Genomic DNA, 24,340 nt, shown 5'->3' on the forward strand with positions numbered 1-24,340 from the left:
GTATAGAAACAGAGAGAGAGTAATGGAATACCAGAACACATTTATGTTTAAATCCAGAAGCACCTGTGTAATATCTATTATAACTATTTATTGTTACTTCGAGAAAAATTTTATTTTACATGTTGAAAACTGTATTGTTTAATTTGTCTTAAGGACCATAGTAGCCATTACTGTATTAATAGGAGTGGAGGGTGGAATTGTGACTATAAGAAATCTGCACATCAGAATCTTTTATTTGGGTAGATTGCAAGAAATTTTCAGTTTTTTTCAGATTTTGCAGAAATATTTTGGCAATTTTAAATGGCACCTTCCTGAGTAGAATCATATGTCATACTCAGTTATCCCCTGGCCTTTATCTCTGAAAGTTGATAGCAGATGAAATTTCAGCTTTGTACTTCTTTGGTTTTAAACAGGGGACTTTTAATATCAAAACCAAAATGTTGTTTTAATACTTTGGTGGTATGTTTTTTTTTTTTGTTGTTTGTTTTAAAGTAAACTATACAAAGCTGAAGAAACTACAACCATACCTACCAACCTTACACTCTTAATGTAATAAGCAAGAGCTACCATATGAAACAGTGATAATTATAGCAGTAGTACAAGTATGAGTCATCTCATGCTAGAGCACTATGAATGTTTTCTGAAATAATGCATTAAAATGTATTTCTTGTTCAAGTTAAATATCACTAGATTTGGAAAGCACGGGCATTCCTTCTAATCTATTTTTCCTTTTAAAATGATCACGCTGTTTTAACTCACTGTTTTCATGTCCATTGAGGTCTGTATAAATAGATTGTTTAAAAACTGAATGTAGCTTAGAGTAAGAAATTCCTGCTGTGTTTGGCAAGCTATGAAAGAGGAAGACAATTCTATAGCAACTGTTGTTAAAAGAACCGATATCCTGTTTGGGCATAGGTTGTTTGGTCTGAGTATTAGCTGTCTACTTTTCAGTATAGAGTCCCCACTGGGTTTTGATCGAACTTGTTTTGAAAGTACATAGTAGATCAATACGACAGGAGCCATTTGATGGTCTACTAGTTAAATATCAGTGGAGCATTCCTCCAAAACTCAGTTTCTAAAGGTACCTGGTTGTATTTGCAGAAGTGAGAATGTTATAAACCTTATGTACAAAAACTCCTAGAGCTGTATTTATTTATATTGATTCAATAATTTATTGATTCAATAATTTATTTTTAAAGTACCACTTCAAAAGGCTTCATGTTTACATTAATGATCTTGAAGATTTGCTAAAGTTTTATTTGGAAAAAGTTGTTCAGAGCCTTGTACAAATAAAAGAGCTAGAAATTAATTGTATTATTTAGTGCAGTTTCAGTAAAGTTACAACAGATACTCTGAGAAAACTTCAGCATGGAATTTGTACAGATTTCAGCAGATATTCTCATTTTGATGTGTTCAATAGGTAGGAGGTTCAAACTTACTCAAATTTTTAAAGCAACCTTGGTATGAGTAGGTTCAAATAAAAGATTACTTTTGGATGTGAAGTCTATAGATCTAAATAAATTTTCAACTAAGAATTAGTTTTGGTTATTCTGTCTCTGAATACTGATAAGGGAATAGATGCACCAATGTATGAGTGCTTGCTAAGTATCTGAAGCATCCAGTGATTAAAGGAAAGTATTTGGGAAAATACTACAGCCATACACTAAAAATGTGTGTTGAACTACCATTTCCTGGCATTTTGTTATATGGCTCAGGCAGGGGAGAAGTGCCATTAAGGGTGACTATCTGATTCCCCTCATTCCCCAGGCTGATATGGAAGGGAGAGGAAGCATGCCTATTTTCTGCTGAGAGATAACCTCCCCTTTTTCTCTTTCAGTTTTCCTAAGACAATTGGCAAAGTGACAGTGAAAGCATAGCTTAGTTTTCATTATTTACAAAATATACTATTTAGAAAACTATTTTCTTTCATGTTTCATAGTATGTCATGAACGATCATCTAGTAAGCTCTGCACTCCATAAAGCCTCTGTATTTCCAGAAGACATTTCTCTATGAAGCAACAATACATATATATGTAAATAAAAATAAAAATAAACAAAGGAGTTGTTATAATTTGCTGCCTTGAAATCTTTTTGGAAGAACTACAGAACTGAGAGGAGGTCTGCCCTCAGGAACACTGTGTCTTGTACCACCATGTCTCAGTGGAGACTATTCTGTTTGCTTTGATGCACTTTTTGCTAAGCAGCTTGCAGTCCTCTTTTTAAGACAAGAGTCTTTAGGAGCTCTTGAATAGCTAATGCAAAGTGAGTCAGGAAGGCACTGCTGTTTAAAGCACCACAAACATTTCAAGCTGTTTGGCAGATCCAACATGTCCTGTCGTGTACTGTTTTCACGAGTTGTCTTGGGGTAAGAAGTAGGTAGCGTTAAGTTGGTTGTTTCTCCTGGACACTTGATCAGCAAAGTGCTACATGCTGCACTGAGATGGCTTTGCATATTACAGCATTCCAGCTACCCTGTGAAGGGGGAGGAGCTACATTGGGTGAATGCATAGCTTCTGGCTCTTCCGGGGAGGTTTCTTTTCTGAAAGAGGTTCCGTAAACAAGCAAGGATGTAAAACAAGTTAAATATGAACTTAAGTACTTTGCCGAATAGTATTGGACCTCTTAAGAGAGACTTTAAACAGGGAAGCTTTTGATGGTATGTAAGGATTAAAAAATGGCATTGCAGTGTTTTTACATTTCCCTGGATCATACTTGAACTATTTAAAAACAAAGTGTAAGGTGTAAAGAGCAGTTGACAATAATTCAGAGCCACTCCACAAAACTCAAGTAGATCACATGCAGAAACATCTTGTTATGTTCTGGGAGCACATAACTGCACAGTCAGCCAGAACTGCAGGAAAATTAAAGTGGCATGTGCAGTTAAACAGTGTTAGGAGGAGAATGCTGTGCTGGTCATGGGCATGAATACATTTGTCTTTAAAGTGGGTGGTGGAGCCATTATGGAGATCAGTATCACAGCTGTGTTTGTTCTTTTCTGTTTTGAATGGCTGAGGTCTCTTTTATTCTGTTGTGAAACTGTACTGTTATATGTAGCTTTTGGTAATAAAATATTCTCTAGTAGATTTAGATGTGGCATTTTGTTGGATTCTACATTTTCTGTCTCTCAGACCTTTGGTAATTGTTTCTAACCTGGTAGTTATTTTGGTTTTGTGAACTTGGGTGAGAGGCCTTTTGGCTTCATGATGAAATCAGTTCATGTACTTTGATCACTACACAAACTTCGTAATATTTCTATAATCTATCCAGTCATGCCAAAAAGCTTCAAGTATTTATTACAAAATATTGACAAGAATAACAGTATTGGAGAGAATGCTCATCAGATATGTGCAGTGGTCTGTGCAAATGAAGATAGCAAATTTAAATGAAATTGTGGACTAGCATAGAGTCAGTTTGATTGTTTGTAAGTGATTTTCTTAGTATCTTTTATTTTTAAATAAGTGCTGTTTTCAGTAGTATTTTTTTTCAAAAAACTATTTTCAATTTGTACTTCTTTATCTTTTATCAAAGTGTTTTGGTGGAGGGTTTTTGGTAACTATAGGCTATGCTCTTTTCTCATGTTATGGAAATACATCTCATTGTTTAAATTTTAATCTCATCTGTCAAGACATTCTCCATAGCAATGCTCCAAAAAGTTTGTAGCTTTTGGTTTGTATTGAAAATAAAGTAGATATTTTTTCAGTAATGTCCTGTTAAATCAGAAATATATTTATCAGTCTTTTCATGTTTGGTAGAATAAATGTAAGAACAACTTGGTGCAGACACATAATTAGTCTAAATTAGTTACAGTTTAGTAGCATTGCTGATTTAACATGCCAGGGAACATTCAGAGTAACCCAGAACAATAATGCATGTGAAATTATTTTAAGCTGTGGACCTGTTTTTCCTCAAAATTTGAATCACATCCCTAAAATTATTAATGAAGAGTGCTATAAAGGTAGGATGAATCAAATGTAAACCTCTTTAATTTTTTCTTCCAGTGCGTGTTTTATAGGCCTACAAACCAGACACTCAATTGCAAAATGTATTTTGAGAACTATCTCAATATTGTATGAAGACTTTTGCTTTTTTGTTGTTGTCTAAATCTGTTTAATTAGATGCATGTTTATCAAGATTGCTTGAAAGGGAATAATTGCATGTACTTATTAATAAATTATTTTGTAATGGAGAATTTAAAATAAATAGGCATATTTCTGTGCTCTAGTTACCATCTAACTTTTCCTGCTTAAATTTTTTAGGGAGAGCCTATAACATTCTGTGAGAATAGTTTTGTGAAGCATCGTTCCAGTACTACTAAGCAGTTCCTGGAAACTGCTGTTAATCTTCAACTGTTTAAACAGGTATGAGAGGGTAAATGACCCATGTTTAATGATTTACTTGTAAAAAAAGTACATATTTAAAAATATTTTCTGTCAGCTTATGGAATTCTGGGATAAATTATGAGTACACTGTGTACAGAAAGTATTCCCAGTTTTGTTGTATTTTTGAATCTTCAGTTATAGATAAAAAGCAGGGGGAAGGGGAACTCAATGGAAAAATAACCCCAGGATGCCCAGTGCAACATCTCTTCAGAGCCAGTCAGCTTCTTATCTAAACAAGAAAAATTATGGATCTCCCAGCGTGATGGTTGAACTTCATTTTCAGCTGTCATGGCTCATAACCAAAGCACCTAAACAACATAGCGTTTACTTAAATTGTACTTCAGTGGGATTTTATTTAAAAACTGGATTCATACCGTAATTGCATTTTCATTGCTAGGCTTTTTGCAGTACGTGCATGGAGAATGTTACAAACCCAAGCCATAGGGGTGGCCTGAAGAATTTCTAGGTGACCTGTTAATGCAGATTTTGAGCTAATAGAGAACAAATTGTTGAATGTCTGGCAAGCTCAGTAATAGTTTTGTTACAGTCCTTGAAGTGATTTTTTTTTTAATATTTATTTTATTCTGTGACTCTTTTTTTCTCTCTTATCATCACATGACCCCTTTGCATCAAAAGGATGTTAAAGATCTTATTACTAGGTTTTTATTAAAATCAAGGAAAATCTGAATGAAATCAGATGACTCATGGAAGTATATATTTTCCTGCAGATATCTGTAATGATTAAGGCACAGGAGTTCATGTTTAAATAAGCTGGTGGACTCCTTTGAAAGATATACTGCCCTGGTAGATAAGGGAAATTCATTATATACAGAATCTTCTCATTTTCAGAAAACATTTGGTGTTAATCAGAGGCTAGTGTCTAACCTAAAGATTTATGCAAGGATGACAGTTTGTAGAAGTCATGTGAAAATATGTTTCTCCTAATTGTATAAAAGTTAAGGAAATACTGATCATAGAGTGGGGATATTTTATGTGTTTTATTTTATACATTAAAAGATGTAAGTAAAAATATAATAATAAAGAATAAATCTGAAACCTTTTGAAACATCCAGCACATGATTGAAAAGGAAAGAAATAATGGAGTAAACAGTGTTGTTTACATTTTGTATATCTCACTGTGATAGGCTGGCATGAAACTTTCTTAATAGAAAGCTGCTTCCAAGCAATGTTTCAAAATTGTTTTCACACTATTGCTACTAAAGCAAGACCTTCAGCTTAAGAAAAAGGCTTAACTCCACTGAAATGAATCGGTTTGTCAATGTGGCTCTGTACTTATCCGTTACACTTTAATATGTGTTCAATTAAGCAGAATCAGCTTACAGTTTGTTTATAGCTTGTTTTAATTTTATTTCAGCTACAGAAAATAATATGTTTTAGAGGATTAGGAACTAGTAACAATTTTGATGATGTGTGTGGTTTAATACTACTACTAATAGTAGGGTTTTTTCATTCCTCTACTTTCTGTTGCAAAGGCTACTCCTACTGTTTCAGTTAATCCTCAGCCCAGCTGCATCTTCTCCAGTTTTTCCCACTGACAAATGAGCTGTTTTCAAAGTTGTTTGTGCTCAAAAGGACTAAACTCTATTTTACTTTGTTCTGGAAACTTTTAAACAGAAAACAGTTCTTAGAAGCTGCCTTAAATCTAAACCAAGCAGAAAATAGGTACTTTAAAAGCACTTTTCCACATAACTGACAAGTAAGCTTTATTTGTGCTATTTTATAAAATCCTTCTTCTGTCCTTTTTTCTTAGTAAGTTTTTAATGCCCAGCTCATCCCCTATATTAAAACATGTTAATTCCTCTAATTCAATCACTGTTTTAATTTTGGAAGATGTATCTTTTCATCAAAGTACCAGGAAATTACTGTTGGAATAAACTGTGGAATTAATTCTTTGTGTGACTTCCATTCAGATTATTTTGATCTTCAGCATTATCTTGCTTTTACTGTGTTGAATTTTGATGTTCTTTCTATTTATGATAGCCCCAAATGTGTTAGCATATGACAGTCATTTGTACCAAAATCTTTAACCTGTAAATAGGATCATTCCCAATACTTATCCATAAATATCTTGACCAGTGACATTTGTTTTTTTCGTTACAAGCTGTTAATGTCTTTTTGGCCCAGTCCTTATCCAACCTGAAGTTCAGATGTACTATTCAGGTACTCTGCTTTTATTTAATCTAACTTGAGACACATGAAAGAGATTTTTCTGGGGTATTGATAAAGTAATTGTTAAACAATCTGTGAGAACCAGAGTTTTGTTAACTTATATTATATATATTGATATGTAATATTTGTATTATATATGTTGATAACTTGTATATTTCCATTTTCTCCCCCCCCCGACCCCCCCTCCCCCCAAATCTATTTGTAAGTCCCATCAAATTTTAAAGTACAAGTAACAGGCCAGTTCTTATCAGAACCTTTGTTTTTTAAGTAATGGTACTGTTACACTTCAGTTTGACTGTGTTTCCTTTACCTTGATGGACACAATTATTTATTTATTTATTTTTACCTCCAGAGATATGTGCTGGCTTCCTTAGAATCATGTAACAGAGCTGAATCTAGGGAGTTTGTGACTCAAGATTTATTCCTCGGGTATTACAACGTCCATTTCTGCATCTTATTTTCATTAACACTTGTATTTTCATTCCCTTATTCAGCATCATAGTCTTCACTGAAAATCGAAGCAGGATATTTTTAGCATGATCTATGCCTATATTATCTTTAGCCTCAAGTCTTTCTCTCAGACTTGTAGAGCTGGCTTTTACATCAGATATATGACTTCACATTTTGGAAACTGAAAGGACTGGTTATATTGCTCTGATAGAGAATAAACCAAAACATACATTTTCCAGGAATTCATAGAAGTAATTTATGATAAACACCCTGATAGGGTTCACAACTACAGGAGCATGTGGACTTCAATTTGCTGGCTTTAGTTCTCTAAAGCTGTTTCCTGTTCTGAGTAGATTTATTTATAAAAAACCTGGTTATAGTTATTCTTAGACTGTTAGGATATTTAATGATATTAAAATTATTTTCCTTAAATATTCTTATTTCCTGATTAAATATTTTGTGTATGACAGTTATTCTTCAAATTAAATATTTGTTTTCTTAGTTTAGTTTCTTAATTCATAATGTAAACATTTAAATGTTTAACTAAATATATACTTATGTTACTACTTTTCTCACTGTTTTTTTTTCCACATATTTGATATTTGTACTATTATGTATGTTGTCTCTTTATCAGCTTTTTTCAGAGCCTTAGAAAGGCTAACCTTTCATGAGGGTAGCACTGAAGATAGCTAATCTTTATTTCAAGCTGTAAGCAATTAATAGCTGTATCTTACTTGTCACATAGTTCTGAGTGTCCAGGGAAAATATTAATTCTACTTAGTACTAACATGACCCTAATGCTAGAATATCTTGTTAAATAATGTAATTATATAAGTAATGTAATCTGCAGCATTTACTGGGATGTGTTCCTAAAGTGGTGGAAAGTGCTAACTAGAAAAATATATAATGAATGTAGGATTAGGACTTGAAGAATATGAAGTCTGTGAACAGTATTAGTAATTTCTAATTTCATTTATAAAGCTTATGAGTTGAGCTCTCTTCTTGAAAGCTATTAAGCTGTTATTGTGTGGAAATCATGTTTACGATGATGCATTTGCTTCTACTAACTTTTGTTTTTAATAGTGGTTGAATAGATTTGCGATTTTTACTTCTGCCTAAAGAAGTAGTTTGTTTTAGCTCGCAAACATCATCTCTCCTCCCCTCCCCTTTATCGTGTGACAAGATCTTCTGAAATGGATATGGTCTGTATTTTGTTCTTAGAAATAAAAATTCTTTAAGGTTTATGGTAGTTCTGTGCATAGTCATCTAAAAATCCAGGAGTAACACTGGAATTACTAGTTTTTTATGGAAAGTGCTAATCAACCAAGGGCTCTCTGATCTCAATGCAGATGCATTTCTTGAGATAGCTGTAGTTCTCCACGTCTTCCTTTTTTCCCATTTTCAAAGTGGGTGTTATGTTTCCCCTTTCCAGTCAGTGGTAATTTCACTGAACTGCCACAACCTCTCAATATGATGGATAGTAGCTTAGCTGCTTTATCCACCAGTTCCTTCAGGACCTGTGGATGCATCTTATTTGGTCCCATGGACTTGTGCACCTCCAGGTTCATTAGATGGTCTTGAACCTGATCTACAGCAGGTGGGTCTTGATTCTACCAGCCATTGCCATCTGTGACCTGGGGCAGTGTAGCTGGAGCTCTTGCTGATGAAGACTGAGGCAAAAAAATTGTTGAGTACCTTGGCCTTCTCCATGTCCTGAATAACCAGGTCTCCCATTTCCAGCTGGAGAGGCCTAGACTTCCTTTTGTCACCAACCTACATACAGAAACTTTTCATGTTGCCCTGGCCTTCTGTGGCCAGATTTAATTCAGGGCTTTAGCTTTCCAAATAATGTCTCCGGTATCTTTTTGCTAACAGTTCTGTTTGTCAGTATTTACATTAAATACTCTGTTGGAGTGATCCTCGAAAATTTAGTCAGTATCTCAGCCTTCTGTTGATAGGATTTACCAAATGGTGAGTATGACCATAAATCTTATGGTAGTTTATAATATGGAATGAATTCGTAACTTTTCCAAAAGAGATAATGTCTTACAGTTCAAAGGCTGGGGATAGGAGGGATGCAGCATGGTTTGTTTGGATTTTTTTTTCCACACAGCAGTAGCTAAGGACGCTCTTATCTCTTTTTCTTACTGTGAAATAATCCAGTGATCCCAAAGTGGTCTGACCATGAATCAAACTATTTGGAGAAAAGCCAACTTGGAGTAAAACAAAAAAAAAAGGAATTTAGACAAGAAAGAGAAAGAAATGGTTAGCTTTGTGCTCGCCTTATTCTTGCTGCTAGAATTATTTTCTGGTCTGAGAAAGTAATTTGTTTCATGTCACTAGTCTGTTCATTGACAAGCATAAGATTGTCACTGACATTGTTTGGGTAATCTGTGGCAAAACATGATATAGCCAAATAATTAATTTTGGTTAGTTCCTATGTACTGTTTAGTACCAGTGCATAATTGATAACTCTTGCTAGAAGGTGAACTGTGTTTAACTGGAAAAATGCTTTCTTACTTTATCTCTCAGGCTTGAGTTGTTTTTTTCAAAACAAAAAGGGAGAGGTTGCGTCTTAAGAGAATTTTAAACCATTAAGAATGTGCTCATTGTACTTCTTTGAAGCCTGGTAATACTGGAAAAGAATGTATTCATACTTCTGAGATATTTCATAATTAATTACCTTATTTTGCCTTTTTCTGACATATTTGTATCATTTCAGTCTTTGCACACTTATATATAGGTGTGAATCCATGTGCTCATGTGCCTGTAACAACAGAAGGGACAACAAAATGTGACTTCTTTCTTTGCTTTTTTCTTCCAGTTTATTGATGGTCGGCTATCAAAATTAAATGCAGGAAGAGGATTCTCGGATGTTTTTGAAGAAGAAATCACATCAGGAGGCTTTGGTGGAGGTATAGGGTTAATTTGGGTGTATTCATTGATGCTTCTTCTTTGGGAGCTGGTCAACATGATGAACTAGATGATCTTAAGGTCCTTTCCAACCCTAACTATTCTATGATTCTATGTCCTGTAAATTTCAGAAGTCACCAATTCTGTTACTGTCTCAGTGTTTCCATTCATTCTTGGATTTAGCAGGTAACAAATGACTGCTGGGACACTTACTAGTATGTATCAAGTTATAGCAGTATAGTAAATGAAGATATTTTGGTTTAATCCAGTAAAATAATACTTAATTTTTAGTGTATGATGAAATATCACTATATTACATTTTTTTGCAATGTTTTTATAGTATGGTACATTCTGTCAACTGTATTTTTAAAATTTTGAAATTTGTGCTGCAGATCTTTGTTAGTTATGTTTTCCATAAACTTTTTTCACATCATTATTTCTGTAGTGCAGAAATCTGAGTGATTTCCCACATTTTTAGGCAAATTTTATTTCTTCCACTTGCTCTAAAAAAAGAGGAGCATTTTTTTTAATGTTTGTATGTCATGTGAGAAGGGACAATGGAAGTTTACCACCTAAACATTAATATTATTCCTTATGTGATTTCCTTACATTCACTGACAATTCTTATAACACTTTTCACATTAGCTAGCTTACAAAGTTAACCCGTATAGTGCATGCTTATTCCATTCCTGATTATTAAAGGATTATCGGGTGGTTTTCTGTTAAACATTTAGTACAGCTCAATTGTTATATATGCATGATAGCAGAAATGCTATTTTATGGTCAGTCTTGAAAGTAGTTTAGAAGCATCCGTCTCCCTCCTGAGAAATCAAGTGGTGCAGAGCCATCTTCACCTTCTACAAACCACCTTTTTTATACTTCTTATACTCAGAGTACTTAAATGCTTTTGTTCAAGGTTTTCAGTGCCTTCTCCTCCCCTCTGTGTCTTGTGCTATGATCCAGAACATAATTTGTGCTTTTTTTTCTTGTTTAATGTGGGGTTAGTTATGAAGAGGCTTACTTCTTTTCTGCCTTTTTAGGGTAACTTATGCTTCTCTGTAAACAGATTTTAGGCATTCAGAGACGTGATGTCAGTGTTCATAGTCTGCTTTCTGACTGCAGTTCGGGGGTTAGGAGGCTGCAATAAAACTGCAATAGAAGTTAAATAAAGCTTGTTTCTGGCTGTGTTCTGGCAGCCTGTGAACCATGTCTCATCTGGCTCTGCTCAGGAGGGAATGCTCAGCTTTGCTAGCAGTTCTTGGTTAGATGGCACTGCATGTGTACTTTTCAAGTCAGACAAGCTGTATATTGCCAGGCTGTGGACAAATTGCTTAGGGCACATATTCAGTATTTACATAACTGCTGTCTCATTATCGTTATGAAGTGCAGGGCTAACAATATGTATGCAATTAAAGGTGACATTTTGTGAGGCTAATGGTGTAGAAGTATGATCTTTTTGCAGAGTTAACTCCCACCAACTTTATCAGGAAGCCCAAGGTTTTAAACAAACAGGTGAAACTCAGCCTTCAGAAAAGTCATGGAAAGTTAGTCTAAGGTACAAGCTATTAAAAGGACAGGTGAACATATTCTTAGCTATAGAGAGTGTTATTTAAAAATTACTGAATCAAGTGAAAAATGTTTAAGTAATCTCTTTTTTAATTTGTATTTTTTTCCAGCACAGAAAAGTAAACTGGAAATTGAAGAATAGATGTAGATTTAATTAGTTTTTATGATTTCCCCCTTCCCCCCCCCCCCCGTAAAGTAGTCAAAAAGAATACGAAATGGAATTTGTCAGCCTTCTTCATTACAGTTCTCACTTAGAATTTTATTTTCCACAGATCTGTACATGTAACAGAATTACTAGTTCTCAAGAGTTTTACTTAACTTTCAATACAAGAATATAGTGATGCACGGCTTAGCACTTGTATTTATGGTAGAATATATTCATTAAATAATTTGTAATCACATGGATTTTACTAGTTGGTCTAACGTGAATGGTGATAGTATAAGAAAAACTGAAATCCTTTGAACCTCTCATTTAATACTAATTTATTTCAAGTAGTCAGCATTTCCTTACTAGTTTTAGGAAGTTCAGCTCTAGCTGGGGCTATGCAGTGTTACCATAGCCTTTTCTGTAGATGAGTATCCATTTTCTTCATTGCTTTCCCTAGTCTTTCTACACAACTAGAAGACAGTTCAACTTCTTGTTGATTTTCTGTGAACTCATTTACTGACTCTAGTAGTTGAATTAGTCATAAGCTGTGACAGAGAAAGCTCAGAAGTGGAAGAAGTCACTGTTAAGGACATCACAAGCCAGATGCTGTAGGAATATAGTTTATAAGAATTTGAAGTTATAAAATGTCGTGTTAGAGAAATTGCTTATGATTCATTGAAATTCCATTAATGCACTAGCAGTGGTTAAATGTCAACTTGTTACATGTTTTTTGTGTACTACTTTCTATGGCGGTTCCAAGGAACCAGATTGAAAATGTAAAAAATGAACCATGTTTGCTTTAGGTTGTGCTTTGTTGTTCGTACTGGAGATAGGATCATTATCATTATCAGGCTCTCTCCTTTCTAAGCAGCTATTGCTTTCACTTACACCATCATTCCTGAGAGTTTGGCTTTCTTGAAGTTGTAAAGAATTTAGTGGAATGGGTGAAAGTGTCTGATATGAGTATAAACAGCTCATTTTTTTTCCACCTCATTGAGAAACTTGAGAATACCTTTTACCATGATACAGTTAGTTCTCAGCCATGTTCTGGGAGAATGTTTTGGCTTTCCACTAGCCACTGCAGTAATTCCATCCAGGCCATAGTTAATTGATTATTGCAAAGCTTAAGAAGTTTTGTGAATTCCTGTTAAAAGTCTGTAATGTCAAGGATATATCAGTATGATCTTTTCAAAACAGATAAGCTCTCTGAAACTTTGGCATTCTTGCCTTATCTTGTCTGGGGTTAGAAAGAGCTCCCAGTATTGGAGTATTCAGATGACTGATGTATTCTAAAACTTACTCAAGGATCAGGGACTCAATCTTTGGTGTTCAACAGGAAATAGTATTAATTTCTTCATCAAGTGCTTGGTAGAATTGAACACTTTATAGCCAGCTTAGTGGCACTCAGTAGTTCTACAGAAGCCAGTAGCTCTCACTTGCCTTTTGGGAGTTTTCCTTTGTGAAAGAAAGTAGATATGATTAAAAATGTGAAAGGGCTTTTTCCTGCACAGGAGTATATGGTTGTGCCATAATCCTTAGACTTTTCTCTCCTTCTTTTTCCTTGGGATGGTACCATCTGCAGTCCATGTAATTTTTGTACTTGAAAGTTTGCTCAGTGGGATTATTATGCTTGAATTCAGTTCATTATGTCTTGTCCTTTCATTGGAGATGTGTTTTTCTTTTTAGGCTTTTTAGTAGATTGTTATAGTTATTGTAGTTTTAATTTATCTTTCTACTTCAATTGGAATTAAAAACTCTGTTTGGTGAAAAGAAATTGAAAGCATGAAATAAGAAATACTTAGGGTGTTTTCTTGTACACATTCTTATCTTTACATTCCTTGTCTATCTGGAAAGAATGAAATTTATGAATAATACTCTTAAGGAAATTTTTTATGCAGATTGTGGGGAGGCCTGAAACATTTAAAGTTTTGTATGTACATTTAATTGTGTTATATTTTACATTTCTGTTTCAGGAAATTCAAGATCTTATCAGCAGTGGGTGCACACAGTGAAGGTATAAGCTTGGTTAAATAATTATACTGGCTATCCTTTTCTCTAAATCTTTGTACTTTTACATACATGTAATTGTAAAAGCTTGTTCATTTGCAAGGCAATATAAGTGCATTGTATAATAAATACTATGCTATGGTTTCTGCAACATTTCTTTCTTTTTTTGAAGGTTTGTTTTTTTTTTTGTAAGAAGCAAGCAGCCCCATACACAAAACGAATGGCCAAACCCACAAGTTTTTTCAGCCTGTATAATCAGGGAACACTGCTTTCTGTATCATGTTACATTCCATAACTGTGAATTAGGTGTGACAGCAGTGTGACAGCAGAATTTGATGCAAAGTTTATCACTTCTAGTAAATAGCAGTTTTGTTGAAATGGGTTTGTGCAGTTTGGCTGTCAGAAGACCCTTGGTATAACCTTGTTATTCTGCAGGATTACTAAAATATATTATTTTAGATTAAGAGAATTCTTGTGTGATTAAATGAGAGTTCTTTTTGTCAGGTGAAAGTATTTTTAAGTTGCATAATAAATATGGTAGGAAAGCAAGAAAAATAGCCGTAACTTCTGAATTGATTTTGAAATAGTTACAATGAATGAAGAATGAAAATACATTATTCTGTTAGAATGCATTGATAAATGTGTCAGCTACGATAATGATGTACTGTAACCCTTGTGGAGCTGCAGACAGCAGGTTGGGGAGCAAACACATCTGTGGATATTCTTACTGATTTGAAAAGAAGATGGTTATTTCTCCAGAGTACATTGTTTATTTTTGCTTGTTGTTGTCTTAAGGTTGACTTATGTTAAAATGTTACTGAAGTATATCTTTTGTGCCTTTCAGAAAGGCGGAGCACTGATCAACACAGCAATGACCAAAGCCACTCCGGCTGTGAAAACAGCATATAAATTTGTAAGATCTTCTATTTCAAATAAGTAATACATAAAAATACTTCAAATTCTTACGATCTCTAATTCTTCCTGAATAGTTAAAAACCTTAGGATTTTATAAATGTGTTGCAGAAAAACACTTCAGCCTGTTTTAGCTTCATTTATTTTCTCATATAGCGCTAGGATTTTGTGTTGACTCAGTCTCCCAGATAGATTGTATGCAACAACAGAGATTTTCAAAGCATCAGTGTGCTGTTTTTGTTTCAGTTATAATATATGCTAGAAGCTTATTTGAATATCATTTAGATATTTGATACACAGCTGTAAATTCTTCCTAACCTACTGACAACATGATTGAAATATGGACTCTGAAAATAGAGATTCTCATTTACACTAAAGTCCTATAACACAGCACAGGCATTAATGTGACTGTAAAACATTTTGTAAATATTACATTTATATGTAATATAAACGTAGTGTTATCCTATATAGTTACATAGTCTATAGTGTTAACATGATGTAGAGATCTCTGCTCAGAAGACGTAGAGTTCCTGCTGGACAAATGAAGTCCTGGCTTACACAGATGCAATTTCATTTCAGCACTAAGTGCTGCACTATTGAAAAAATGTGGTAAAGCACCAGTAATATGTGCAGCAAGTCTCTTCTGTCATCTGTTTTTTAAAGATGATACTAGGATGCTCATTTTTAGTTGGATTTAATGCTTATATTTTTAAGCTTAAAAGATCTTGTTTTCAAGGACTGTCTAACCAATAAAGCATGTGACATTATATGGTACTATGCAGTATGGAAAAACGGCAATAGTGTCAAATGAAGTGAGAAGTATTTTAAGGCTACATTTTTAGTATATGGGAAAAGACTTTTGGCTTCCTTTATGCTATTCAAATGTTTCACTAGTTGGACGCATAATAAGTAGTCCTGATAAATCAGTACATCAACCTGAGCAAGTGTATTTTAAGTAAAGTTTTTAAATAGAATTTTAAATTTTGCATCAGTTGAAAAACACAGCAGTCATGGAGAAAAAATACGCAAATAAATTAAATATGCTTCATATTCATGGATTCATTTATAATTTAAAAAATGGTTCATTAACAGGTTATTTGCAAATTATTCTTTTTCAGTTTACAGTAGCTTAGACTGTGGTTGTATGGTCTCCCAGCCTTCAATTTTGATAATTATGTCCTTAATAATAAAGGTTCTTCAAAGTGAACTTCTGTGTATGCCAGAAAACATTGGTAGTTTTTGTAAGGATCTGTGTGTATAAAGTATTCAAATTTATACTCCATTTAGGTTCTTATGCTGCTGCCCTTTATGGTGCCTTCTGCTAGAGAAATGAAATAGGCATTTCTTAATTGCTAAATAACTGATTGGTAGCCTTGAGTAATGTGCTTGGTACCATTTCTTAGTTAGAGCAAAGCACTCCAAAATTCATCCAAATGCTGTGAGCATGATCTGGGAAGTTTAAAGTGTCTCTCAGGTTAGCATCTGCTACATGGCACCCCATTGTGCTGTTATTGAGCTTATAGATGTATGATTTAGGGATCAAAAAGACTCTCTAACCTCTTGATTCAAGAAAATTATTTTCTTTTTCTGAAATCCTATGTATAGAAACACACAGAAAAAAATAGGTGGCTTCCACATATTTATTCCCTTAAATATATTTTTCAAAGTCTTCAAGGCTGTCTTGAAAATAAGACTTTCATAGTTTTTTCCTGTATTCACATAGCAAAGTACCTTTTTATTCTGTTAGGGTTAGGGGTTTTGGTGCTTTGCCCCACCCCGCCCGTTATTCTTTTTTCTTTCCTACCCTTTCTCTCTCCCTTTTTTTTTTCCTCAATGTTTTTACATGTAAGTACACAATATTCTGTATTGATAATTCATTTCTCTATTCTTGGCTGTTTTCTATGCAACAGTGATCCTTAGCTGTGTATTTTAATACACACAGAATTCTCCCCTAAGTAGCAGCACTACACTGTTCAGCAACACTGGGCAAAATCTCCATCTGCATGAGAAATCATTTCTCTTAAGATTGATGTTGCCCTGAAAGTTGCCAGACTGGAACACTGTAACAGTCATCTTAAAAATCTTAACAGTTTTCCAGCATGCCTTACTGCTAAATACCCCTTTAAATTTAAAGTACAATTTCAAATAAAGGAGTACATCACCGTTTTTAGCCTGACCTTAGTAATACTGGAGAATTTTTGAGTATGTGTGTTTTCACAGCACTGGGAGACATGTACTGGAAAAAAATCCTTAATATACAGGCAAGGCATAAATACAAAAAGTATACTGACAATACATGTACGAAATTTGTGATAAAGGTTATTGCCCTTCTTTTTATCACAGGGTATTGTTTAAAAAAAAAAGGTAAAATTCGTATGGCATCGTAAAGCATGTTCCATGGCTACAGCCAGCATTTTGCAGAGCTACTTAAGTCCATTTATTTTTCTAGGCAAAATACCAGGCAAGGCAAGGAATAAAAGAAGTGAAGAGTAAGTTAAAACACAAGGTATGTAGTACACCTTTTAGTTTCTCACATTGATTCCTGTATCAGTTTGAAGCTTATACTTTACAAATCACATGAGATTTGTGTTTTTAATGACTTTTGAAATATGCTTAGCCCTTTATTCATCAATACATTTTTCATAACGATCCCTCTGGCAACTATCTGTCATTCTATGCATCCACTGAATAATCTCTTTATTGTTTGCATGTTTTATCATGGAACAACAGAAGTCTTCAAAGATACATTAACAGGATGTATGTTTTCATAAAGCTGATTGCTTTGATATCACAATCGAAGCCTTTGCTTCAAGCTGAGAATTTGAGAGGGAAGCGTCTTACAGTGCAGTGTATTTCAGAAAGTGTAGTTGTTCTTTTTGGTTCCATAAGATAAGTGAACAATGGCAGTGTTTAAAAACAAATGAATAATTTCATTTTGCAAAAGCAGCCTTGCAACAATATCGGAAAAGATGTTTTTTAGGCATTTTGTGGCTGCTTTTTCTATTGAAAATTTTGTTTCCACATGAGATTTTTCTGTAGGGAGAATGATCTGGTTTTTAGATTTATCTTATGCTATTTTAAGAAAACTTTCAAACATACTTCCTAGACATTTGAACAATTCATCTTTTAAATGACAATGTTGACAATTCAGCTTCTTGAAAAGCTAAATTTGATTTTCTTACTACAGATGGTATTTTCATGACAGTAATAGATTGTGGCAAGATAATTTTTGATGCATTCTGCATGCATAATATGGAGGGTACTTTGCAGATAATGATAATAAATAAGGGAATTTAAAGCTGTTTTCTTGCATAGGAGAGTGAGGAAGAGTATGGAACTTGCAGTGCTGGTGCAGTACGGGCTGTTCCTGTCTACACATTGCATTGTGAGAAAAGAGCAAACTCTGAAAAACGAAGACTGGCACAGGTAAGGCACCTGAAAATCCTGTTCTTATCCACATATATATGAGGAAGATTTTTGCCACTTAATAGTAATTTATCAGTGAATCTGTTTAAGGTTATTTTACTGTCTGTGCTTGGATAGTGATTAACAGACTTTATAGAAATACTCCTATACTGCTGAATGGAGGAAAAATGCTATTTGTATTTTATCCCTGTTGAGAGGGGAAAACCCAGGAGATGCGTAAGAGATTTAATTCTTAAATGCTATTTTTGATAAAGGCTTCTCACAGAAAATACATTCTGGTCTGTTCATAGATCTGTGTCATGCTATCTTTTTTGTTTCTTATAGTAGGTACATTCATTTTGTATTTATAATAAATTGATTTGGCAGTCATATGGCCTTTATCTTTACTTAGATAGTTATGATTTATTATTTTATTAATAAATTAGCTTGATACTTTGGTGCCAATCTCTTGTCCTTTTGTTCTGTGAACCTTTCTAGTCTTGATTTGAAGTAACAGGTGTAGCATCTCAACTTTGGCAAGTGTTTTCATGTCTTTGGATTCATGTTGACAGTTTTATTTAATAAAATATTTTTTGGTAACACTTTTTTCTGGGAATAAATGCCTGCATATGTACTTGTTTTAATGTGTGGGTGTATATTTTATATTGTTATTGCATGTTTTTAATACATATAATTAATGTTTATATGTGAGTTTTTAATGCATGTGTCTTCCTCATATGGGAATGAAGTATAGAAATTGAGTCCAGTGAATGTAACATTTTGTTCTATGCTTGATATTGCAGTGATAAAAATCTGAATTGCCTATTTAATCAATTTGATTTTTAATCAGTTTTTGTCCATAACAGGTGTGAAAATTTAACATAGAATTGTCGTAGATTATTGCTAAATTATGTTAAAATTGTACATTAGTATGAGGTCATTATTTTTAGTAGGCTTATTTATAATACAAGGACTAGACTTTCTGCTTTGATTATTTAGGTAGATTTCACTTTGTATGTGTTTTTGTGATTTAAACTGCATGCCCTCAGTATACTTTTATGTATCTACTTTTATGCACAGGAGCTGTGGTGCTAGAATTCTTTTGAGAATTTGTGTACAGTAGATTTCCTTCACTGAGTATCAGAAGAGAAGATACACAAGTCTAAATGCATGAGTACAGAGCTCTAATGTTAATAACATGAATAGTTCTGCAAATATTTGTTGCTAATAAGTAATTGTCTTAATACATAGCAACTTTCCACCACCCAAATAATTTGATTGTGTGATACAGTAAAAAGCTTTTAATGAATTATAATCCAACATTCACAGATTAGTGTAGGTGAGCTTGCAATTGTATGTATCTGTGTAAATATGTAACACAAATGTATCCTTGTAGTCAATGAATTTTTAGTCTGCTTTTATTAATGAAATCTGCAATAATTTACTGATATGGGTGTGCTGCATGCTGTTAGGTACAGGAGTCCAGGGATGTGGAGGAATATTATTTACCTTGGTACAATTTCTTTTGAAGGCCTGCATTTGGAGAGAACCATTTAACTTCTGTATGCTTTTGTGTTCATACAGCTGTATATGGCTAAATCCTTTAATATCGTTGTTGCTGTTTCTGCCAGTTATCTTTTAGTTTTGAAAACAAGGCAGGAGTGCATATCAGTCTGTAATTTTGTTTTCTTATATACATATACACATGCATGTTTATGTATGTGTATACAAGTGTAGGGTTTATTTATTAATAAAGCTTGTAACTAATAGCCCTACAATTTTGCCCTGCTGAAGGTCCTGTGTGTTCTCCCCACCTCTTGTTTCTAATGTCACATGAGCCCACTGAGCAGGAAGGAGCAAATGGTGATGACTGCCAAAGAAATCTACTCTCACGTAGTCTCCTTCAACTCTCACTCATCCTATTTCCACTTTTTCCTCCTTCCCAAAAGCAAAGAAACCAAAATGTTTCTAAAAAGAAAGTCGGCTATTGCTACTGTTTTCTTTCCTGTTTGTATTAAGTATTTGAATGGGATAACATAAATGTAAGTTTTTACGAATAAGTGGTGATATTAAACTTGATATACAAATAAAAATATATATTTGAATTCACAAGTACATGTGTGTGAGAGAGACTGTTCTAGTACTGAATCTACCATTTAGAAGTGAATTTCACAGGTGGCTGCTGTTTTCAGGTTTAATCCTTTTTTCTGTAACTCTTTATCCTGCAAATGAACCTCTCCACCTAGATTTAAAATAATGGTGCCCATGAGTGTCCATAGTAGTATAAGGATAGTGCTAATGTACTGTTTGTGCATTTTGGTGTATATTTAAGGTAAGGATGAGATAATAAATTGCAATATCAGTATATTTGAATTTACCCCAAAATATAAACAAAAACAAATGAAAGAGATTGCTTTTAATGGTCATCTTACCTGCAAATAAGGGCTACCTCTCTTCCATACTGAAACATTTAGAAACTTGTAAATATAAAGAATTTGGTATCATATTTTCTCATTTTATATGCAGACATTAAGCTTTTCATTCTCTGCTTCTTAGAAGCAGCCATAAATACTAATAGTTACTGAGATGCTGAAAAACATTTACTTCAAAACATTGTGCGATATGAAATTTTGCTTCACTGTAAGAGATTATTTTAATAAATGATTCATAATAGGATTTTGGGGTCTGGGAGGATGTTTCTTTTGCAATAGGAAGTGAATCTGCTTTTACTCTAACAAATAGCAGTTTATTTGTGGGTCTGCTAATTAGTACGGTTATTTCCTGTTTTGTTGATGAGGCCTTAATAAATGTCAGGGGTATAGCCATGAAGATCTCCCAATTAGGCTTTGCGTTTGTAAAACCCAACCCCTTTGCTTTTGTGTGAAGATGACAGTTCCAACTGCAGCCTCAGCCTAACAGGGCTCAAGGGAAAGGATACTTCTCTGGTTTTATTGAAAACAAGGCCAGTTTGGCCCAGTGAGAATACCAGCACTGGTCACAGTGCAGAGCCATTTTTTACAATGAATATTTACTAAGCTTTATCACTGCTGCCATAGTGGGTTTATTGTATTTTCTTTTTTTTCTTTTCTCCAGATTGGCAATAGACTTTGAAAAAATTAACAGTAAATCAGAGCAATTTATAGCATGTAAAATAGCTGTCAAGGCCTAATCAGAGGGTAAATAATTGTGTTACTGCAAACTGTAGTGATCAGCTAGCCCTCCTATCATTTTCATTTCAAAAGTCTTTCCTAAAGAAAAGAAATAACAGGAGTGCCATCATACGTGCTTGTGTGCCTGTGCATGTGCGCACACAGTTAATCTTTGCCTAAAATGAATTGTTCTATCTCCGTAATACTCATTTGAGCTTACTCTTGCTTACGTTAGCTGTTTCAGTCTCTTTATACGGGTGCGAGCTTAACTGTATTGCAAGACAACATTAACAGATGGATTGCCCTAAGCAAGGGAAAACCACAACACAAAATCTAGTGAAAGTGGAGGACTGAAGCTTTTTATTGTTAAGCCTTATTAAAAACTTGGCATGTGCACTGCTGTTAACTGTTTCATGCCTAGATCTAATAATATATCTCTCCTACATTAATTAGGTATGTAGAAGATACAAGGAATTAGCAGCTAAAATTTTTTAAATAAAAATTAATGCAAGGATGAGATTGTTTCAGCTCTTCTTGCAGTATCTTGCCAACGATATAGCTGACTTCATTTAACTATTGATGAGAAGGGTACGGCAGTGCGCTTGTTAGACTACTGCATGTTCAGTTTTTGCCTAATGTATTTTAATTCTGTTTCATTATAAGCTCCCAGGTGATGCAGATTTCTTGGTAGACAGGGGCCTAGATGTAGTGAGGACTCTAGAAAATTGTTCCAATTTAATGTATTATTAAAAAGTAAGCATGTTTATTATAGGTCTGGATAGTATTCCAGGAAGATCTGTTTGACTTCATGAATATGATCTTTGTGATTTTACTGTTATATCAGGTGATAGGGTAGCTTATAAAAAATGGAGAATTTCAGGATGTCAATAGTCCTAATGTATTCAGTAGCTAATGAAACATTCTTGAAGATTTGCAGAATACCAAATAAGAACTACCAGTTCAGTTTATAATTAGTAAGATAGCAATGCCCCCTTGTCTCTAAGGAAATGTGTGTAATACCTGTACCTTTAGGCATGCACTACCCTGCAGCTGTAATGGAAACGGTTTGGTTTCGAAGTGTGGACTTACCAGGAATCCCTATGTGTCAGCAGTGCTTTAAATGTTTGTATACAGAAGAAAACAAGAGAGCTACTTCCCATGGCTATGCAGGTTCTAAATACAGTGCCTAAGACTGTTTTAGAAACATTTTTGCATAAGCAAATTAAAGCCAAGTTAGACTAAACTTTTTTTCTTGATGTGATAAACACATAAATGTGTTTGCTTTTGCTTTATTGACTTTGTCCCTCAATAAAACCTTGTTATCTTGTTTAGAGGAGTGAATTCGTATTTCACATTGATATTTTCAAACAGAAGAGAATTACCATATTTATTCTGTTTTTGAAAGCTTATCGCAAATGCAGTTCTTAAACTTTTACTGAGGTGTATCTTAGTAACTAGACAATATGTAATTCAGCTGGCAGTAGGTATACTTGGCTTCTGTTCAACAACGATAGCAAGTGTCAGGCCAGGAGGATGTGTTCAGAATAGCCTTACCTTCAGGGGTGCCTGATTTATCAATACCCCTGCAATGTCCAGTAAAATGAATGACATAATAATTAGCTACAAAAGGCGCCCAGTAACTGATTACCCTCCTAACCTGAAAAAAAAGTGGTGAGAGTGGGCTATTTGGATCTATTTGGATTCAGATAATGTGCTTAAGATCACATCTGTGCCTAGCATCCACAGATAATACTGATTATATAGCTGGAGGTACTCTGACTAAAATATTACAAATTGACAGATGTCATAAACAGCAAGAGGTAGTTTTAAATATGAATCCTGTTTTGTTTCTTTAAAATGTAGGCTTGCAGTAAGCTTTGGTTTATTAATAAATTCTGTTTCTTTAGATAACATGTTATAATTTGAAAATATTGTAGATTACATTAGCTTCTTTTAATTTGGAGAAAAATCTTTTGTCTTGGTGTGTCAAGTAAGATTTCTTCATTCCGTGAAACAGTAAGATTTCCTTTTAATTAAAAATGAAAAAGCTAGGCAGGAAAAATTCATATTGTAGATTACAAGAGTGCCCTCTCGTGGCTCTGGTACCTTTCCAAAGTAGTATGGGCACACATGCATCCTTTGCCTTGTGAAAACCTTGCTTTTACAAGAGAACCCCCCTTAGAAATTACGCAGTACTTCCTTTCTTTCTAATTTTTTTTTCCTTTTTAATGGAAAGATTATCTGGTTTTGTGCAATTTATACATTTGGATGTTTTCAGGTGGCATGCATAACAGTCTTCAGGAATATACGCTTCAAAGGAGAGGTATAATTACAAGATGGCTCAAACCTTCTCCTTCCCCCCTCGATAGCAGATACAGCCTCTAAACAGTGGCAGTGACTGATTTGAATTTAGTCTGTGAACACAAAGAAAAAAGACGTGGTGTAAGTTTGTAAACCTTGTTTGGTTTGTTTTAATTCAGTGTGGTTTTAGGTGAGCTCTGCTCTTCTCTGCCTGATCTCTTCTCACCACAGTTTAAAGTGAGGGTCTGTTGCAAGTCTCTGCAGAAGACTTCTGTTTGTTCTGCACCCATAAACTAGTGTAAACCTTGTGGCTGCCTCTTCTTCTCTGAGTTTTGCAGTAGGCAACACTTGAGAAATCTCTCTACTAATTACCATGACAGCAATTAAAAAAAAAAAAGCATGATAGCATGCTGGTCAGGAAATCAGTCTGGAATTTTTTGTTACCCTTTGGGTATTTCATGGAATGCTTGGATATTCAGGACAAAGTCATCTACCTCTTATTTATTCTGCTGAGAGAGACATTTAGACAACCAAAAAGTTTCCAGATGCTATTTCTGGCTATTATTGTTACCTATTTTAGTTCCTAACAAATAGAAAGGCAGCCTTTCTGAGGGTAACCTGCCAAAGTTTCTTTGTTCTAAGGATCTGAAAAAAAAAAAAAGCTATTTCACAAAGCACCTTCAAAACTGGATGAACCTTTCTGTCCTTAGTAGTTCATTTAAATAACTGGATTAGTTATTTTAACAGGAGAATTTATTGACATCTAATGTAACAGTGGTATGCTCTGCTTTAATTTGCTGCGTATCTTCTATCTTCCATGGGTCGTGTTTTGGCTCCACCTAGATAAAGCAGGGAGCCAGAAGAAACATAAGCAAGTGACTGGGACCTGTATCCCAGCTTCCATGTTGCCTTTGCCTTCT

General features: G+C 34.3%; 1 protein-coding gene across 1 annotated transcript in view; it reads left to right on the forward strand.

The window, feature by feature from the left end:
• Positions 1-24,340, forward strand: part of DENND1B (DENN domain containing 1B) — a 154,421-nt gene that overhangs the window by 119,748 nt on the left and 10,333 nt on the right. The window contains exons 14-19 of the mRNA XM_031054765.2: positions 4,257-4,358; positions 9,844-9,934; positions 13,620-13,660; positions 14,498-14,566; positions 17,015-17,071; positions 17,881-17,991. Of these exons, the coding sequence (XP_030910625.1) occupies positions 4,257-4,358; positions 9,844-9,934; positions 13,620-13,660; positions 14,498-14,566; positions 17,015-17,071; positions 17,881-17,991 (471 nt within the window). The remainder of the gene's footprint in view (positions 1-4,256; positions 4,359-9,843; positions 9,935-13,619; positions 13,661-14,497; positions 14,567-17,014; positions 17,072-17,880; positions 17,992-24,340) is intronic.

This window comes from Melopsittacus undulatus, chromosome 6 (genome assembly GCF_012275295.1).
Source record: "Melopsittacus undulatus isolate bMelUnd1 chromosome 6, bMelUnd1.mat.Z, whole genome shotgun sequence".
In the NCBI taxonomy this organism is placed as follows: domain Eukaryota; kingdom Metazoa; phylum Chordata; class Aves; order Psittaciformes; family Psittaculidae; genus Melopsittacus; species Melopsittacus undulatus.